At 55.9% G+C, this 19,342-nt stretch overlaps 1 protein-coding gene across 1 annotated transcript in view; it reads left to right on the top strand.

Moving 5' to 3' along the window:
- The first annotated feature begins 6,992 nt into the window (after positions 1–6,992).
- Positions 6,993–19,342, top strand: part of LOC144274155 (uncharacterized) — a 135,297-nt gene continuing 122,947 nt past the window's right edge. The window contains exons 1-4 of the mRNA XM_077832799.1: positions 6,993–7,026; positions 7,469–8,509; positions 8,606–9,126; positions 9,211–9,983. Coding sequence (XP_077688925.1) covers positions 6,993–7,026; positions 7,469–8,509; positions 8,606–9,126; positions 9,211–9,983 — 2,369 coding nt within the window. The remainder of the gene's footprint in view (positions 7,027–7,468; positions 8,510–8,605; positions 9,127–9,210; positions 9,984–19,342) is intronic.

Below are 19,342 nucleotides of genomic sequence, written 5' to 3'. Positions count from 1 at the left end.
GCTCCCAGAGGTGCTGGACTTGGGGGGGGGGGCCCCCTGGCTTGAAGCGGTTCCCATCATATGCAGGGTTTGCGGTTTGGGTCAATGGCTCTCCGCCCCCGCTCCCCCCCCCCCACTGTACAAATTGTTGCGGCCCCCCTGTAGGACTGAAAGTCTCTATCCAGGGGAAATGGGGCCCGGCTGGGGCCAACCCTCGGCCCAGCAACCCCATGTGGAGGAGAGACACCTGCCCCCCCCCCCGACACGCACCCCATGCTCTGTCACAAGTTGCTACCCTGCCTCCAGCTGCTTGACCCCCACCCGCACCTCAATTTCCACCCCCTGGCCACCCGCCTCCTCCACTTTGCCCCTTTCTAACCCCTGTCAAAAGCAGTCAGAAGAATCTGGTGCCAAGTAAGGGCAGGGTGAGGGCAGCGGGCGGCTTCAGCACATGTTACTGAGCATGCTCAGTACGCACCCTAAGTAGCAAATGATGTCAGGTAGCAATTTGGGACAGTACACCCCCGGGAGCTAATTCTCCTTTCGACCTAGCGCTGGCCAGGCTGGGGCTTAGGTCGGTTTAACGGCATCACTCAAAGTAGTGGATTTTTCACACCCCTGAGTTATACCGACCAATTTCCTAGCTTAGACCAGCCCGCTGTCTACACTCCACACTAAGCCCGGGCTCTGACCCAGGGTTGAGTCCAAGCCCCCTTTTCTGTCCACACACAAATCAGTCTGACTCGGCTCAGGAAGCACTCTGGACCCAAGTCCTAGGACCTCGCTGTGGGGGCGGGTGAGAGCCCAAGTCCCGCTATGACTCGGGTCCAAGGCCTGTCATTTTGCAGTGTGGACGTGGCTCAAGCCGCAAATCTGAGTCAGAAGGCCTACGTCTTGGGGAGAGCCAGGTCTGGCAATCGTAAGGCCAGGTTTACAATGCAGCGTGGACGCTGCAAGCCCAGGTGCTGCCTGTCCACAAGCAAGTCCACAAACACCAAGACTACAAGCCCGGGCTTAATTTGCCATGCAGACGTAACCCGGCCTAGCACTGTCAACCCCGGGGGCTAGGTCGGGCGAACTGTGTTGCTAGGGAGGTGGCTTTTTCACACCCTTGAGCAAAGTATCTGGGTTGACCAGACCTGAAGCTCATGACCTGCAAAGGGTTACACTGAGCCTGAGTATGGGCAGACAGAGGAGCCTACAGGACGTACAGAGTTTTAACTAAAAAGAAAAGGAGGACTTGGGGCACCTTAGAGACTAACCAATTTATTTGAGCATGAGCTTTCGTGAGCTCATGAAAGCTTACACTCAAATAAATTGGTTAGTCTCTAAGGTGCCACAAGTCCTCCTTTTCTTTTTGCGAATACAGACTAACACGGCTGCTACTCTGAAACCAGAGTTTTAACTGCAGCTGCAAGAGCGTTTCAAGTGTAGACAAGCCCTAGGCGTCCCCCAAATCTGTGTGCCTACCCAGATTGTCCTGCAATTTGCTGTGCCTTACGGGAGCCCAGGAGAGGGTTGGTGACTCAAATGTCAGGTCATTTGAGCATGAGATTACTGAGATACTGCCCCCCCCAACCAAAACAAACCCACTTTTCTTCGAGGTCACAGGTTCTACCAACACACCTGTGCATACCTGGCTTCAGAACTGCTAGTGACTAAATGGGACGGGAAAGGGAGGGTGAGCTGGAAATGGGGCAGACGGGGCAATATGCTGTGGGGGGGAAAGGGGAGGAGAAAGACGCAGCACAGCACTCCTCACTCACATGCTTCGTGATCAGTGACGGGAGCAGCGGAAATGCCCTAAAAGTGGGGGGCCTCATGAGTCCGAACCGTGGCCCCATGCGCTGCACCGCCCCCCCTGAGGCCCCACCCCCGCACTGCCTCTTCTCCCTGGTCCCCCACCCTCACATGGCCCATTCCTCCCCCAGGCTCTGCCTTTACACCACCCGTTCTGCCCCAGACCCTGTCCCTGCACTGTCTCTTCCCCCAAGGCACCCTCCCCTCCCCACTCGCCCTTATGGACAGTAAAAAGTGGGAGGGCCACGGCCCTTAGCCCCCCCTGTTCTGGTGCCCTGATTAGTGATCCAAATGTGGGATCATTTGGGCAAGAGATTGAGGTAGGCTTGGAAGGATTAGTTAGAGGCTCACCTGTAAACATCCATCAACGTGGATTTCACCGCCCAGGAACAAACCCATGAACCAATCTCCCCATGGATAACAACTGAAAGGTACCGCAAGGCAAAGTAAGAAACATGCCTCTTGGCAGCTTAGTCGAATTTGATTTAGGGCCATTTATTTGGCATATTACAACATGGGATGGTGATGGCTGGTGTTTTAATGGTACTAAAACTTGGACTTTTTGAATCTTTGTGTCATTCCACAATGAATCCCCCCCCCCCATTGTCTGACCCTCTGGAACCATGAAAATTTAAAGAGAGAAAACTGCTTAAAAATAAACATGGGCATTATCCATTCAAATTATAAACCAGTAAAAACCCAGTTCTACCAAGCCTGGATTGAGAAATTTAGTGCACTCCCGCGCTGAGCAACTAGAATAATTGCTCAGAACAACACCCAGATCTGTCTATTGGTTCACTGATCCCCCAGACAAGTCTAGCCCCGCATGTCCCCAGCTATCCATTGCCAGGCATATATACCTGTGCGAATTATAATTCTGCCTGATCATTACCTATCTCCCTGTGCTCCCGCTGTCTCTCTGGCCCTCTCATCTAGGCCACAGGTTCTCACACTTCATTGCACCGTGACCCCCCTTCTGAGCACAAAAATTACTACACGACCCCAGGAGGGGGGATCGAAGCCGGAGCCCACCCGAGCCCTGCCCGCTGCCCTGGGGCCAAAGCTGAAGCCCAAAAGCTTGTGCCCTGGCCAATGGGGCTCAGGCTTCGGCTTCGGCCCTAGGCCCCAGCAAGTCTAACACCAGCCTTGGCAACCCCATTTAAAGGGTTTAATGTTTGCGAGCTCCTGATCTAGGCCCAAGTGTCCCACCTTGGTTTAGCTGTGATGCTCTGCTTAGTTCCCCAGCCCTGAGGCAGGGCTCTGTCTCTCCCCCCAACAGAAGCTGATCCAGTCAAAGATATCACCTCCCCCACCTTGGCTACCATCGAGCCAGGGCATTTCTAGGGCCCGCACAAGGGGGAAGTCCTGGGGTGGTGGGGTGTGCTTTCCCCACAGACAGACCCGCTTGTGGGCTGCAATCTTGGGGCGAGGTTTCTGCAGCTGTCCCCACTAGATGGCTCTGGTATATTGCTCAGGGCTGGGAGCCTGCTGCCTCCCTCTCTCTGTCTCTTTCTCCCTGGGTTTCCTGTGAGCAGCAGATCTGGGGCTGAACTTCCCGGCTGAGAAGGGAGCCGCTGGGTGCTGCCGCTTCGGTAGCCACCCCGGGGGGAAGCCGGAGAAACCCCTCCTCAAAGCCCCCTCTGTGCCCAGCCCGGGGTGGGGACTCTGTGCGGTGGCTGGAACCAGCCCCTGCGGCAGCCCGCTGAGCCTCCAGGGGATGGAGAGGAGAGAGAGACCAGCAGGAGCAAGAAGTGGGGAGGGAGGATCCCAGCTCTCAGCCCTGCCCAGATCCATCGCTGCAGCGTCCCTGGGCAGACTGACCCTCCTGGGATCAAGGTAAGGAGCAGAGAGAGGAGAAGCCAGTTGCTGCCCCTGCTGAGTGAGGGGAGGGATAGCTCAGTGGTTTGAGCATTGGCCTGCTAAACCCAGCGTTGTGAGCTCAATCCTTGAGGGGGCCATTTAGGGATCTGGGGCAAACGTTGGGGACTGGTCCTGCTTTGAGCAGGGGGGTTGGACTAGATGAGGTCCCTTCCAACCCTGATATTCTATGATTACCACCTTTGAAATCTCCCCCCCCCCGCAAAAAAAAAAAAAAAATCCAGCATGCAGCCCCCAACCACGAGGCAACTCCGCAACCCCCACCCCCCTTCAACTGTCACTTGATTCATGCCTAGGGCCCTACCAAATTCACGGTCCATTTTGGTCAATTTCACGGTCCTAGGATTTTAAAAAATCGTAAATTTAGTGATTTCAGCTATTTCAATCTGAAATTTCACGGTGCCGTAATTGTTGGGGTCCTGACCCAAAAAGGAGCTGTGGGGGGGGGGTCGCAAGGTTATTGTAGCGGGGGGGGGGGGTTGCGGTGCTGCTACCCATACTTCTGTGCTGCCTCCAGAGCCGGGCAGCTGGAGACGGCGGCTGCTGGCCGGGAACTCCCCTCTGACGGCCACCAGCAGCAGAGCGGCTGGCAGGTACGGGATTGCCCCCCTTACTTCTGCCCTGCTTCTGGCAGGGCGCAGCCTTCAGAGCTGGGCGGCCGGCCAATGGCTGCTGCTTCCTGGCCACCCAGCTCCGAAGGCAGCAATGCAAAAGTAAGGGTGGCAATATCGTGACCCCCCCCTCCCCAAAATAACCTTGCGACCGCTGTGCAACTCCCTTGTGGGTTAGGACCCCCAATTTGAGAAATGCTGGTTCTGCCGTGAAATCTGGTCTTTTGTGTGCTTTTACCCTACACGATACAGATTTCACGGAGGGAGACCAGATTTCACGGTCCGTGACGCATTTTTCATGGCCGTGAATTTGGTAGGGCCCTACCCGTACCCTTTCTCTCACACCTGTGCACTGCGCTTGCATATGGATGGGCAGACAGCTGCTGTATTTTCCACGGTTTTGATCTGTTATTGCTTAAACTGCGGGAAATACAGATGGGAACGTTGCAGCACCTTTAGCTGGACACAGAAACTTTCAACAGTGGATAGCCCAGTGTATTGTGAGAATAAAATGAAAATCTTTAGACCCATGTACAGAAACCAAAAACCTGGCAGATTGACTTATTTTTCTGACAACTAGCAAATCCATAAAAAAAACTGGCCAGGCCAGTCAAATATGAGCCACGTGGTAACTCTATGGCTATGGAAGAGCTCTCTCTCCCGTCGGCACAGAGTGTCTTCACCGGACTAGCCCTCTGAGAACTTTTGACAGCTTTCTACAGCCGCAATTGGACTTGCTCTGCCCTGTGCTGGCTGGCTGATTGCTGCAATCCTCCCATTCCCTTCCTGCCTGGTCTACACTTAAAAATTGTCACTCCCTCAGCACTGTAGTGAGGTTGACCTAACTCCTGGTGCGGACGCGGCTAGGTCGACGGAATGATTGATCCCCCGACCTAGCTACCTCCCCTCGGAGAGGTGGAGGGACGACAGCGATGGGGAAAAAAACAAAACAAAAAAACGTTCCAGAGATGTAGGAAGTGTCAGCTTAGCTGCAATGCCATAGCTGGATGCAGTGTAGCCATACTAGGGATGTAAATAGTGGTTTAAAAAGTTAACCAGTTAAACTATTAAAATTATATCATTTAACCGGTTAACCGTTAACCAAAGTAGCTCCGGGGGGCCTAGCACGGGGGTGGGGGAGGCTGGGGGCTCGCTCCGACCCAGCCGGGGCTGGGGTCCCGCCGACGCGACCAGGGCTGGGGTCCGGCCAGTGCAGCTGATGGTGTGGTCCCTCTGGCTGGCCAGCCCGACGCAGCTGGGGCTGCTCCAGCCATTGTGGCCGGGGCTGGGATCCCTCCCGCCGGCCCGGCATGGAGCGGCCAGGGTTAACGGTTAAGGTTTGTTAACCAGTAAGCCTAACGCTTACCAGTTAACCGGTTAACCTTTTACATCCCTAAGCAATGCACACAGTCTCTTCATCTCAGCATCGCTCCATGCCTCTCTATTCCTCACCACCTCCCCTACCCTTTCCTTTCCATTTAGCTGATCCCCGCCTAACTGACCCCTCCTCTACAAAAAACAACAACCCACCATGGTACTAGCATGCCGTTTGCCACGACCACGTTGTTCGCTCCGCTTGTGTGTTGTACCCCTTCCACACACTGTGTCTGTCTGAGTCGTTTTAGACAGGAAGGTCTGTGGGGTAGGGAGTAGCGTTTGGTTCTGTCGTTGGACAGCACCTAACAAAGGGGGGCCCCGGTCCATGCCTGGAGTCCCCAGGTGCTATGCTAATACAAATAATAAATGTTGATAATAATAATAATTAATAATAACAGGTGAATTTATTTTGGAGCATTTGAGGCTAAACCTCTTAGCCTTTGTTCTGAGCAGGGGCCGTGGAGGTGGGGAGCATTACGTTTTGCCATTTGAAGAGTGCTGTCAGAGTTTGACCAATTCCAGCGCCTTTGGGGATGGAAATTTTATATTTGACAGAGAGAGAATTCCTAGGTCAGGCGCTTTCCTCTCTGTCGTCTGGTGAAAATCGATTTGGATGCAGATTTGTTATGAGAGTGGAGTGAATGTCTCTTGTGCGGGAACACGGATTATTTCCGCCCTTGATAAGGTTTGTTTCCTCACGGAGGAGCTGAGCCCGGTAACGCGCACACCCATTTGTTTGGGACTGTGCGAATGGTCCCATTAACGTTGTTAAATTTAAGGAGAGAGTTTGAAAATCTCTCAGTCCTGGTGGGGGAGCGGCATTGTGCTGAAATAAAAAGACACAGGCTGGGATCTTTCAATTCAGGAGCCTAAATTTAGGCTCCTGAATCCATATTCAGGCCCCTGGGTAAGTGGCCTATTATCAAAAGTTCTGGGCACTCAGAACTGAACCCCAGCGACACCCGCTCGGGATTTGAAAAAACCAGGATTCTTATTCAGGATACAGCTCGAGGAGGCGAACTTTAGGATGGTATTTGAGGCAATCACGTCTCGTACGTTACGTCCAAACGGCACAGTCTAGAATTTCTGTCTGCAGGGAGCTTGCGAAAGGGAAATGGGTGTGAAATGGACTCAAACCGCTGCTGAAACTTCCCCATTTGCGCTTCTCGCCTGACAGGCTGCAGAAGAACGTCCGTGTTTCACTCCAGGTTGTCCGGTCCTCCTTGGGGACAGGAAAAGGGAATGGCTGCAGCAAAAGCAGTGACCTTCGAGGAGGTGGCTGTGTATTTCACCGCAGAGGAGTGGGCTCTGCTGGACCCCACTCAGAGAGCCCTCTACAGGGACGTCATGCAGGAGAATTATGAGAATGTGACCTGGCTGGGTAAGTCACCATGAGCATTTTCCACCTACTCGGGTTGCAGGTCCTCGCTGGCCAACGTAGGGCTGGGATCTTCCCAGTATTGTCTGTGTAACGAGGAAACAGGGAATCTGTAACCAGCCCTGATCGCTCCGGTTCTCTCTTCCCCGGGCAGGATTCCCCATCCCTAAACCTGACCGGATCTCCCGCATGGAGCGAGGGGAACAGCTGTGGGTGCACCAAGCAGCTATTCCCTCCCTTCCTCTATCCTCTGTGCCATGGTATCGATGCTGAAGCTCGTTAGTTGCCAGCTGTGGGGAGGAGTTTGGGGAAGATTCCCCTGCTGACTGTTCAGCTGATCCAAAAGCTTCTGCCGGTGTGACAAACCCTTGCCGATCCCCTTTCCCCGGGGCCCCTCCCCAGCACAGGGTGTGACTCATGCTGGGTTCTCTCCTTCCCCCAGCAGGTGATGGGACGGCCAGTGAGACCGAGGAGGAGAATCCCCAGCAGGGAGGTCCTGAGTCGGCAGACCCACACGGGACATTCTCGGGAAGGTCCCAGGGGAACATTTGCCAGGGAGGAGCTAGCGTGAGTCAGGGCAGGTCGGAGGAGCAGCGGGGAAACCTGCCCGGGGAGAGAGAGGGTAAATCCTCTCCTGAAGAGGGATGTTTCAAGAAACTCAAATTGCTGCTGGACCTTAAGGGGAAGCACAACAGGGGGACGGGAAATGCAGGCGCTGAACATGGGCAGGGCTCAGGAGAGATGCTTTGTCCGGGAACCCACCCAGAAGACACATCCCACAGATGTGGGGGAAGCCCCCAGCAGAGCTCGGCGCCTCCACAACATCCGAGTGGGACCCCCCATCAATGTCTCCACTGTGGGAAAAGCTTCCGCTGGAGATCACATCTTCTGAGACATCAGACGGTGCACAAGGATGGGAAAAGCTCCAACCCCAGCGCAGCCCGCACCATCCAGCAGAGAATCCTCTCGGGGCAGAAACCCTGCCAGTGCCCCGACTGTGGGAGAAGCTTTGATCGGAGGTCGACCCTCATTGCACATCAGAGGCTCCATACGGGAGAGAGACCCTACAAATGCCCTGATTGCGGGAAAGGCTTCGCTGACAGCTCCAACCTTATGAGGCATCGGAGACTCCACTCGGGCAAGTGCCCCTATAAATGCCTCGCTTGCGGGAAAGCCTTCCGTGTCAGGTCCAAGCTCCTGGAGCACCAGGCCACGCATTTCCCAGGGGAGCCTTTTGCATGCCCCAAGTGTAGGAAATGTTTCCCCAGCAAGGCCCTCCTCCTCCGGCACCAGAGATCCCACATGGCGGAGTGGCCCTACAAGTGCCCCGACTGTGGGAAAGGCTTCGTGCAGCGGTCGCATCTGGTGCGGCACCAGGGGATCCACACTGGGATCAAGCCCTGCGTCTGTGCTGACTGCGGGAAGAGCTTCGTCAAGACCTGGAACCTGACCAAACACCAGTGCTGCCACTTGGGGCAGAGACTCCGTCAAAGTGCTGAGGGTAGGGAAAGTGTCCGTCTGTGCTCAAACCTGCCTCACGAGGAGGGACCCGATGGTATGGCCCTGCCGGAGCGTCACACAGCAGAGAGACCCTACCGCTGCCTCGACTGCGGCAGGACGTTCAGCCGGAGCACGGACCTGCTGGCCCACCGGAGCACCCACACAGGTGAGCAGCCCTACAAGTGCCCGGACTGCGGGAAGGGCTTCCGCGTACGCTTCAACCTGATGGTGCACCGGAGAGTCCACACGGGCGAGCGACCCTATGCGTGCCCGGACTGCGGGAAGGGCTTCAGCCAGAGCTCCAGCCTCACGGCTCACCGGAGAGTCCACACGGGCGAGCGACCCTACCTGTGTCCCGACTGTGGGAAGGGCTTCAGCCGGAGCTCCCACCTCAAATTGCACCGGAGAGTCCACACGGGTGAGCGACCCTACCCGTGTCCCGATTGCGGGAAGGGCTTCAGAACCAAAACGGCCCTGAGCACTCACCACCGGAGCCACACGGGCGAGAGACCCTACAAATGCACCGAGTGCGGGAAGAGCTTCAGCCAGAAGGCGCATCTGGTGCAGCATGAGAAGACCCACCTGCGAGGCAGACCCTACAAATACGCCGAGTGTGGGAAAAGCTTCAGCCAGAACGCCCACCTGGCCAAGAACAGCCGGACCCACTGCACGGAACGGCCCTGCATCTGCACATATTGTGGGAAGGACTTCGGCGACACTTTAACCCTGATCCAACACCAGCGCACCCACACAGGGGAGCGTCCCTACCAGTGCACCGAGTGTGGGAAAGGCTTCAGATGGCGGGCACACCTGGTGCAGCACCAGAGGACACACTCCGGGGAAAAGCCCTATGTTTGTGCCGACTGTGGGAGAAGATTCACGGAGAGCTCCACCTTGATCAAGCACCGGCGGATCCACACCGGGGAGAGACCCTACAAATGCAAGGAGTGTGGGAAAAGCTTCCGCCAGCACTCCAACCTGGCCCAGCATGCCTGGGTCCACTCAGGAGAGAAACCCGGCCAAGACCACGGGGGCAGCTGCACGGACCTCACGGCCCTGCCAGAGCGCCGCATGGCAGAGAGACCCTACCGCTGCCTCGACTGCAGCAGGACGTTTAGCCGGAGCACAGACCTGCTGGCCCACCGGAGTAACCACACAGGTGAGCAGCCCTACAAGTGCCCGGACTGTGGGAAGGGCTTCAGCGTACGTTTCAACCTGATGGTGCACCGGAGAGTCCACACGGGTGAGCGACCCTATGCGTGCCCCGACTGCGGGAAGGGCTTCAGCCAGAGCTCCAGCCTCACGGCTCACCGGAGAGTCCACACGGGCGAGCGACCCTACCCGTGTCCTGACTGCGGGAAGGGCTTCAGCCGGAGCTCCCACCTCAAATCGCACCAGAGAGTCCACACAGGCGAGCGACCCTACCCGTGTCCCGACTGCGGGAAGGGCTTCAGCCGGAGGTCCAATCTCACCGCTCACCAGAGAATCCACACTAGGCCAGCTGATTAAGGACTGGGCAATACCTTGGATACAGGCGACGACCTATGAAATCCCGGACAAACCTTACTGAATTTCTGTTTAACACCTCTGGGGTTTATGCAAATAGAGTTACAAATGCAAATGTTTCTGTGCTAAAGTGGGATTGTTTGGAACTCCATTATCAAGAAGACAGGATTAATACAACTGCTGGGACATATGCTGCACTTGGAAGGAACTTTTTGCAATGGGTGTAAAGCAGATTTTCAGGAAATCCCTGTGGGTGAGGGAAGTGCATGCCTCCCTTTGGAAGGTAAGCCCTGGGGAGAGAAACCAGTTGTCTGCTAATTACCCGCACCTGGAAACTCCAGCTGGGCGACCCCTGGACTGTATAAAGGGTGAACTAAATGTGGCAGAAGCGGGCTTGTTGTGAGCCGAAGCTATGATGAACTTGAAGCCCCTGAGACCCCTTGGGTGGGGCTCTGAAGGACTTCTCCTACCAGACCCATATGACAGTGGGGGGTCAAATCTGTGGAGCTTATTTGCACGCGTGCAGAGCTCTGTGATTGGTTTGACTGTTTCCTCTGCAGTGGAATAAAATAGGCTTACACAGGAAGTGCGGTGTGGTACCTTTTATAGCTGGGCAATTCCATTGCATAGGATCCCGGAGGGGGAAACCAAGCAGGCCCCCCAGCCTGGGTGGAGCCTCTGTCTGCCCCTTCTGCCCCACCCCCCTGGCCTGGAGGAGCCCCTCCCCCACCATGTGGCCAGAGAAGCCCTGGGCCAGCGGTAGCCCTGAGCCCCCCTCCCGCGCCCAGAAGAGCCCCCCCCCAGCTGCGCCACACGTCCCCAGACCCCAAGCTGCCCCATGGGAAAAGCTCTCGTCTCTTCTCTTCTGGATGAAGAACCTGAGCTTCCGATAGGTGCCATGTAGGTTCCCGGGGCGGCCGAGGAGGCGGACTGTGTTCCTCCGCTTCCCGGGTTCATCAGTAATCTCTCTGGAGCCCAGGGCCATTGCTGATGAACCCAGCAAGCTGAACAGCACATTCCTCCACCGCCCCGGAACCTGCATGGGGCCTAATAATAAGCAAAAACGTCCCCTGCCGAACCCCGTAACTGGCGTTCGGCAGCAGCCTCCCCGGTGGATTAAACCCACCGCACATGTCCGGCAGTCTGACTTTTCTGGGAATTACACAGGGAAGTGTTTGGCCTGGGAACACGGGCTCCGGCTTTTGGGTTTGCCGGCAGGTGCTTCTCTCTGCCCCTCCCACCCCATGCAAGCGGTGAGCGGGGCCTGTGGGGGAAGAGGCTGAGTGGGGCAGGGCCGTGGGGCAAAGGAGCGGAGCAGGGGCTGGGGCCTCAGGGGAAGGGGCTGAAGAGGGGCAGGGCGCCAGGGCCCACAAAAGACTAATCCGGCCCTGCTTGAGTCTTGGAGCACCCACAGAATCGGCACCTATGTCTGGGAACATCCCAGTCAGAAGGGAGAGAGACACGGACCCAAGACAGGGACCGGCGGGGGTGGGGAGGGGGCAGAAGGTTGAATGTGGGGGCCCTTGCCGAACTGCTAAGGGGCAAGACAGGTGCAGTTGCCCCGAGCTGTGACAGCTGGCTCTTCGACTGCTGTCCCTTTGGGGGTTGGGGGCTCTTTGTTTTGTGTCTGTACAGCGCCTAGCACAGTGGGGTGCTACTCCATGAGACAGGCTCCTCGGTGCTCTAATTAGCTCCCCTGGGAGGTGGTGGGCGGCGGCAGGGATCAGGGAGGGGATGGATAACCAAGCGGGGAAGATGGGGCGTCACAGTGAGGGCTAAGCCGCAGGGTCTGGTGGTCAGAGCGTTGGGTTGGGCCCAGGACAGCTGGGCTCCGTTCCTGTTCGGCTGCTGACCTCCATGATGGCCGGGGGGGCCCTTAATTGGCTGAGCACAGCACGGTCTAAGGTTCGACTGGCTGGCATTTGTCTGCCTATGGGAATGGCAGGAAGGGGGTGGGGAACCTCCAGAGACCCGGGATAGGGGGTGCATACAGATTTCCTGGCACGGGGGGAATGAGGGTACACGGAGCATGAGGAGGAGGGGAGCTCATGGGGAGCTTGGAGCTATGCAAGAGGCCTGCAGCGGGTGCTTTTCGCTTGGCCGAGAGGAGCAACAAAACATGCAACCAAATGGATCCCTAGTGCTGTCTCTACGCTGCAATGGAAGCCCTGGTGCAGACTCAGGTTTGAGCCCCAACCCTTCTGTCTACACACAAATCTCTCAGGCTCGGACCTAGGGTACTAGGGCCCTGCAGGGTGGGAAGGGCCGAGCCCAGCCAGGATCCAGGGTTCGAGACTCCGATCCCAGAGGCCCTGTTTCAGCCAGGCCCATTGGGGTGACCCCTCTTCCTTTAGGGCACAGGACTCCAGGAGTGTGAGGACCCCAATGACCCATCGCCCCCCGCCCCCAACTCGCAGCCCACAGCCTGGCTCAGCCCGGCCCATTTCAGGCAGAACCAAGCCCATGGGGCCACCCCAGCCATCAGCCTTTCTAAGGGGATGGAAAAGCACGGATCCACTGGGGGGAGGAGACACTGCAATCCCGCTACTCAAGGAAATCCCGGGATCAGGGTTTAGCGGGAAATCCCGGGATCAGGGTTTAGCGGGAGCCGTGGTTACAGGGTGTCATCGTGTTAACCCCTTCTCTACTGGCAGCCGCCCTCCCAGGAAGAGTGGTTTCTGCAGGGTCAGGGGCGCTGATCCCAGCTGATCCCAGCTACGCCCCTGCTTACGGTGGCTGTATCAGTCACTGGAACCCCCAGAGCGGTCGTTAGCAGCCAGCCCCTGAATTTTCTCCCTGGAGGGGAGAAAATTTTCTTAATTGTGCTTGGTCTCCTGCCATCCCTCACAAGTGGGGAAAAGTTCCCAGCCATGATCTACAAAGCCACCGGCTCGCCCTGACTCACGCCTCTCCTCTGCCGTGGTGGAGATAGGTGACTGCAGCCTGGCAGCTGTGAGCTCTGCTCCCAGTTGGCTGAGGACCATGTGCATCCTGTTAGATTTCTCACCCGCCCCATCCGACCTGCTGGTTTGCCTCATCCAGCTGTTACCCCTGGTCTTTTGAACTGCAACCTCTTTGTCAGCTCCTAAGGACCTCAAGATACAGATTGTGGTGCATCAAGGACTGTGCTGGGAGGGCAAGCTATCACTTCAGATGTGGTGGAGGTTTCTGGTCCTGCAAGCAGGCTAGGGGCTCTAGGGAAGCAAGCAGTCAGAGTCAGTCCGGAGAAAGCCAGCTTAGCGCAAGGGTAAGTTGTTCCTCTCTGTCTCAGAGAGCAGCCTGCTTTGTCTCTCTCTGTTTTCGGTTTGTGGTGTGTGAGCGTACTGAATTCTACAAAATGTAGTTGTGTTATAGGGCAACCTTCCACTGAGAGGATTTATGCTTTTATTGAAGGTCTCGCCGTGTATGCCTAGAACATAACGCAGAGAAATGCCTACATCCCATTGAAATCAAGAGGGGAGACCATGGTGTATCATGGGAGAGGCAGGCTGACCAGGGAGACGAGCCTAGAGAGGAGAATGGGAGCATACGTGAACCACAACTCCACGACACCGAGGCACCGCGGCAAATATTTCCGTTGTTGGCCAAAATGTTTTAGCGTTAGAAATTTCCCTGAAAAGTTAAAATTTTCCATGGAGGGAAAAATAACCCAAAAGAAAACCCCATTTTCCAACCTGCTCTTCTGAAGACTGATTGACGTGGAGTCTCCAGTGCACCATAAGGTCGGATCTCTGCTTGAAGCTGCTGCCTCAGTGGGGGCATGAATTGCATCACTTGCCAGCATGGACTCTCCCATGCATTGCAAGGTTGAAACGTAGGCCAAAGCCTTTCCCGCAGCATGAGCACCTGTAGGGCTGCTCGCCCGTGTGGCCACGCTGGTGGGCGAGCAGGTTAGAGCGTCTGCTGAAGGTCCTGCCGCAGTCGAGGCAGTGGTACGGTCTCTCTGCCACCCGGTGTTTTGACAGGGCTGTACCTTTGCTGCGGGGCCTCTCCTCTGGGGCCGGAGAGCGCTGGGCCAGGTCGGAGCGCCGGACGAAGCTTTTCCCGCCCTCGTGGCGTTTGTCGGGCCTCTCTCCCATGTGGCCCCGCCAGTGTTTGATTAGGGCCGAGGCGTTGAATCTTTTCCCAGAGCTGGTGCAGACACAGGGCTTTTCCCCGCAATGGGCCCTCCCGGGCTGCCCCAGGGGTGCCCGCCGGCCGAAGCTTTTCCTGCAGTTGGGTCGCTCCCCCTCATGGGCCCTCTGGTGCATGGTGAGCTTGGCTCTCTGGTTGAAGCCCATTCCACAGTCAGGACACAAAAAGGGGCGCTTGCCTGTGTGGACCCTCCGGTGCATCGTGAGGCTGAATCCTTTCCTGCAGTCTGGGCACGCGTAGGGACTCTCTCCGGGGTGGAATTGCTGGTGCTTTGTCTGGGCCGAGTTCTCGGCAAAGCGTTTCCTGGATTCTGGACACTGGAAAGGGTTTCTCTGCAGGTCGGGGTATTTGTAGGGCCTCTCTCCTGTGTGGAGCCTCTGATGTGCCATGAGGGTTGAGCTCCAAACAAAATTTCTCCCGCAGTCGGGGCACTGGCAAGGTTTCTGCCTCGAGAGTATTCTCTGCTGGATGGCGAGGGCTATGCTCTGATGTTGTGGAAGCACTGAGTTTTGCTGGGGGCTTTCCCCACATCTACGGGATGCCTCTTCCAGGTGGGTTTCCAAATGGAGCATCTCTTGTGAGCCCTGCCCACGTTCAGTGCCTGCTTTTCCCGTCCCTCTGTTGTGCTTCCCCTTAAGGTCCAGGAGCTCTTTGAGTTTCTTGAAACATCCCTCTTCATGAGAGGATTTATCCTCTCTCTCCCCGGGCAGGTTTCCCCGCTGCTCCTCCGACCTGCCCTGACTCACGCTAGCTCCTCCCTGGCAAATGTTCCCCTGGGACCTTCCCGAGAATGTCCCGTGTGGGTCTGCCAACTCAGGGCCTCCCTGCTGGGGATTCTCCTCCTCGGTCTCACTGGCCGTCCTATCACCTGCTGGGGGAAGGAGAGAACCCAGCATGAGTCATGCCCTGTGCTAGGGAGGGAGGAAAGGGCCCCGGGGAAAGGGGATCGGCAAGGGTTTGTCACACCGGCAGAAGCTTTTGGATCAGCTGAAGAGTCAGCAGCGGAATCTTCCCCAAACTCCTCCCCACAGCTGGCAACTAACGAGCTTCAGCATCGATACCATGGCACAGAGGATAGAGGAAGGGAGGGAATAGCTGCTTGGTGCACCCACAGCTGTTCCCCTCGCTCCATGCGGGAGATCCGGTCAGGTTTAGGGATGGGGAATCCTGCCCAGGGGAAGAGAGAACCGGAGCGGTCAGGGCTGGTTACAGATTCCCTGTTTCCTCGTTACACAGACGATACTGGTGGAAAATAGTAGGTGGAAAATGCTCATGGTGACTTACCCAGCCAGGTCACATTCTCATAATTCTCCTGCATGACGTCCCTGTAGAGGGCTCTCTGAGTGGGGTCCAGCAGAGCCCACTCCTCCGCGGTGAAATACACAGCCACCTCCTCGAAGGTCACTGCTTTTGCTGCAGCCATTCCCTTTTCCTACCCTCAAGGAGGACCGGACAACCTGGAGTGAAACACGGACGTTCTTCTGCAGCCTGTCAGGCGAGAAGCACAAATGGGGAAGTTTCAGGAGTGGCTTGAGTCCATTTCACACCCATTTCCCTTTCGCATGCTCCCTGCAGACAGAAATTCTAGACTGTGCCGTTCGGACGTAACGTACGAGACGTGATTGCCTCAAATACCATCCTATAGTTCGCCTCCTCGAGCTGTATCCTGAATAAGAATCCTGGTTTTTACAAGTCCCGAGCGGGCATCGCTGGGGTTCAGTTCTGAGTGCCCAGAACTTCTGATAATAGGCCAGTTACCCAGGGGCCTGAATATGGATTCAGGAGCTTAAATTTAGGCTCCTGAATTTAAAGATCCCGGCCTGTGTCTTTTTATTTCAGCACAACGCCGCTCCCACACCAGGACTGAGAGATTTTCAAACTCTCTCCTTAAATTTAACAACATTAATGGGACTGTTCGCACAGTCCCAAACAAATGGGTGTGCGAGTTACCGGGCTCAGCTCCTCCGTGACGAAACAAACCTTATCAAGGGCGGAAATAATCCGTGTTCCCGCACAAGAGACATTCACTCCACTCTCATAACAAATCTGCATCCAAACCGATTTTCACCAGACAACAGAGAGGAATGCGCCTGACCTAGGAATTCTCTCTCCGTCAAATGTAAAATTTCCATCCCCAAAGGCGCTGGAATTGGTCAAACTCTGACAACACTCTTCAAATGGCAAAACGTAATGCTCCCCACCTCCACGGCCCCTGCTCAGAACAAAGGCTAAGAGGTTTAGCCTGCATGTGGGACCCTTGACGTGCTTAGAATCAATCTGTAGGTGAGTGTTCACAGAACTGACCCTTAAGTGAGGAAACAATTCTGATCAAAGGGGGAAAGAAGCTCAGTGTGTCTGCACATTAATCTTTTATTCACCTCTGACGACAAAGCTGTAGCAGAACCGGTGTTTATGAGCCTACAGTGAGAAGCGTGTCTGACTTGGAAATTCTCACCCTGCCATAAAAATTCTCACCATAAAATTCGTTGTCCAAAGGTAACGGAAGTGTTGAAAAACTGACACAGGTTGTAACTTGCGCCGCCCCTCTGGCCGCTTCTCAGGAAAAGGCTCAGAGGTTTTATCCTCAAACTTTGCCAAACTAAATTCACCCCCTGGGCAGAGACCTTCAGCCCAAAAGATGAACCCTAGGCAGTGCCAGCCTGGATCAGAGCTGAGGCCCAGCTAGTAGCATTGAGCGTGGTGTAAGCCTGTGGCTCTCAACCTTTCCAGACTACTGTACCCCTTCCAGAGTCTGATTTGTCTTACATACCCCAAGTTTCACCTCACTGGAAAATGACTTGCTTACAAAATCAGACACAACAATACAAAAGGGTCACAACATGCTAGTACTCTAAAATTGCTGACTTTCTAATTTCTACCATATAATTATAAAATGAATCGACTGGACTATAAATATTGTCCTTACATTTCAGTGTATCGTCTATAGAGCAGTATGAACAGGTACATTGTCTGTCTGAAATTTTAGTTTGCACTGACTTCGCTAGTGCTTTTTATGCAGCCTGTTGTAAAACTAGGCCAATATCTAGAGGAGCTGACATCCTCCCTGAAAGATCTCGGAGTACCCCTAGGCGGGGCACGTACCCCTGGTTGAGACCCACTGTTGTAAGTAACTGGACAACTGGCTTCACAATTTCAACCCAACCCTACCTGTCTGTTCCCCTGTGTGCTCCAGCTAGAGCAGGTTCCAAGGAGTAGCTTTGGAGGAATTCCTTTCCCTGCAGCCCAGCCCCTGACTGATAAGAGCCAGAACCGATTTGTCCTCTCTCTGCTCAGACACCTCGTCCCCAGGAAAGCCAGTAGGGCCAGGGATGACGCAGGGAGCAGATCTGGGCGGGTCGGGCAGCTGGGAACCACCCTCTCCACTTATTGCTCCTGCTGCCCGGTCAGATCTCTCTCCCTTTCCCCTCTGGCCGGGAGATTTGGTCCCTGGCCCATGCCCTTGGGGTGTTTGCTCTCCCGTAGCTGAGACCCAGAGTGGGTCAGGGAGGGCAGCAGCCCTGGGACTTGCAGAGGGGGGAGCAGAGATGGGGCTGTTGGTGCAGAGTCACTTTCCTGCCCGGCCCCAGCCCTTTCCCCCAGGTCTCCCCATCACCTGCAGGAGCTGTTTCAGGGCTGCCCCAGGAGGCCAGTTCCCTACTCTCAGCTAGGCCTAGTGCCTGCTTCAATCTCTCTCCGGCTGCTCCCCAGCTGTACCGGCTCTGTCCAACCCAGGAAATTTAGTCATCTCTTGATCAGGTCACAGCAGAAAACTCGTGGCCAAGGGAGAGAGTCAGGAATTAGCCCAGCCTTGCTTTGAGCTGTAACCCAGAGCCCTCTAGTGGGGGCAGAAAGGAAAACCCTCTTCCCTCGCTCCTCCTAGGGGTGCCCAGATGTCCTGGCTTTATAGGGAAAGTCCCAATATTTGGGGCTTTGTCTTATACAGGCACCTATTACCCCACCCCCGTCCCCATTTTTCACACTTGCTATCTGCTCGCCCTATCCCCTCCCCGGGACAGACCACGGCCCAAAAGGGTTCCCTTCCATGAGCGTTAACAGCTCTGTGCCCCCCACCCCGTGACTTCCTTTCAACACAGATGGGGTCCCAGCCCCTGCCCCGGAGCCATCCCTGCAGGTGCAAACTCTCAGATTGCTGCCACTCCTGACTCCGGGGGGGGCCCATGTGGTGCAGGCTCCATCACCCACCTGTTCCATTCGCAAACCATCTCCTGGGTTAGTGTGTTCACACTGTTAACACCCACTGAGCCACCGCCTTACCCTCCTGCAAAACCCTCCCTGAGCCTCTTATGTGCCCTGGGACCTGCAAAACGCTTGCCAGCAATGAGGCTGCAGGTGTGCGGAGACCACAGCCTATCACGCTGAGCAGTGGCGTTCCCTTGGGCTCCCTGGTCGGTCTGTCACGGATACGGATACAGAGATCAAGAGTAGCCAGTGCTATGATGGTTCTGGCTTAGAAAACGGGACACCCCACGGGGTTGGCCCAAGGGTCCCCTCCCCCCTGTGTGCAGTGCTGGTCTGAGCCCCCCCGTCAACCCCTGCAGGTGGGGGTGGCCCGGGGCCCCCTCTCCTGACGTGCAGGGCCAGCCTGAGACCCCCTGCTGCCCGCCTGCACGCGGGGCCATCCCGTCCCAAGCCACTCTCCTGAGCCCGCCCTGCCACATGGGGCTGGTGTTGCTGCTCTCCCCCCACCCCACCCTGTTCCTCCACACCCCGCTAGGGGTTGTGCCCCATTTGGGGGGGCCAAACTATGCATTTGTCCAGTTTGCTCTTTCCAACTGATGGCAAATGCCCAGTTTTGCCCCCCAAAACGTGTCAAAATGGCTGGGACAGGGCCTCTAACTATTAAGAGACCAAGATGACCGGCCACAGAAGAGTGATTTAGGAGCATGGTATTATTATTACCTCGCATCTGCTCCTGCAAGTTTCTGAGCCCTTCCTTTGACACATCTGGGACCAGCCACTAGCAGAGACCGAACTAGAAGGACCTCAAGGCTGAGCCAGTCTGGCGATGCCTGGGCTCCTCTTAGGAAAAGCATCACCTGTTGGCTCATAAGAATGTGCCTTGTCATTCAGAGGTGGCTTCAATACAGTCCCTATTTCCACAGCATTAGGGTTTCTGTCTGCAGCTCCAAAGCTGTCCCCACCAGAGGGCTCTGGCTGT

This window comes from Eretmochelys imbricata, chromosome 14 (genome assembly GCF_965152235.1).
Source record: "Eretmochelys imbricata isolate rEreImb1 chromosome 14, rEreImb1.hap1, whole genome shotgun sequence".
NCBI lineage: Eukaryota > Metazoa > Chordata > Testudines > Cheloniidae > Eretmochelys > Eretmochelys imbricata.
Note: the sequence above shows the minus strand (reverse complement) of the source record. Positions and strands in the feature narration are given on the sequence as shown.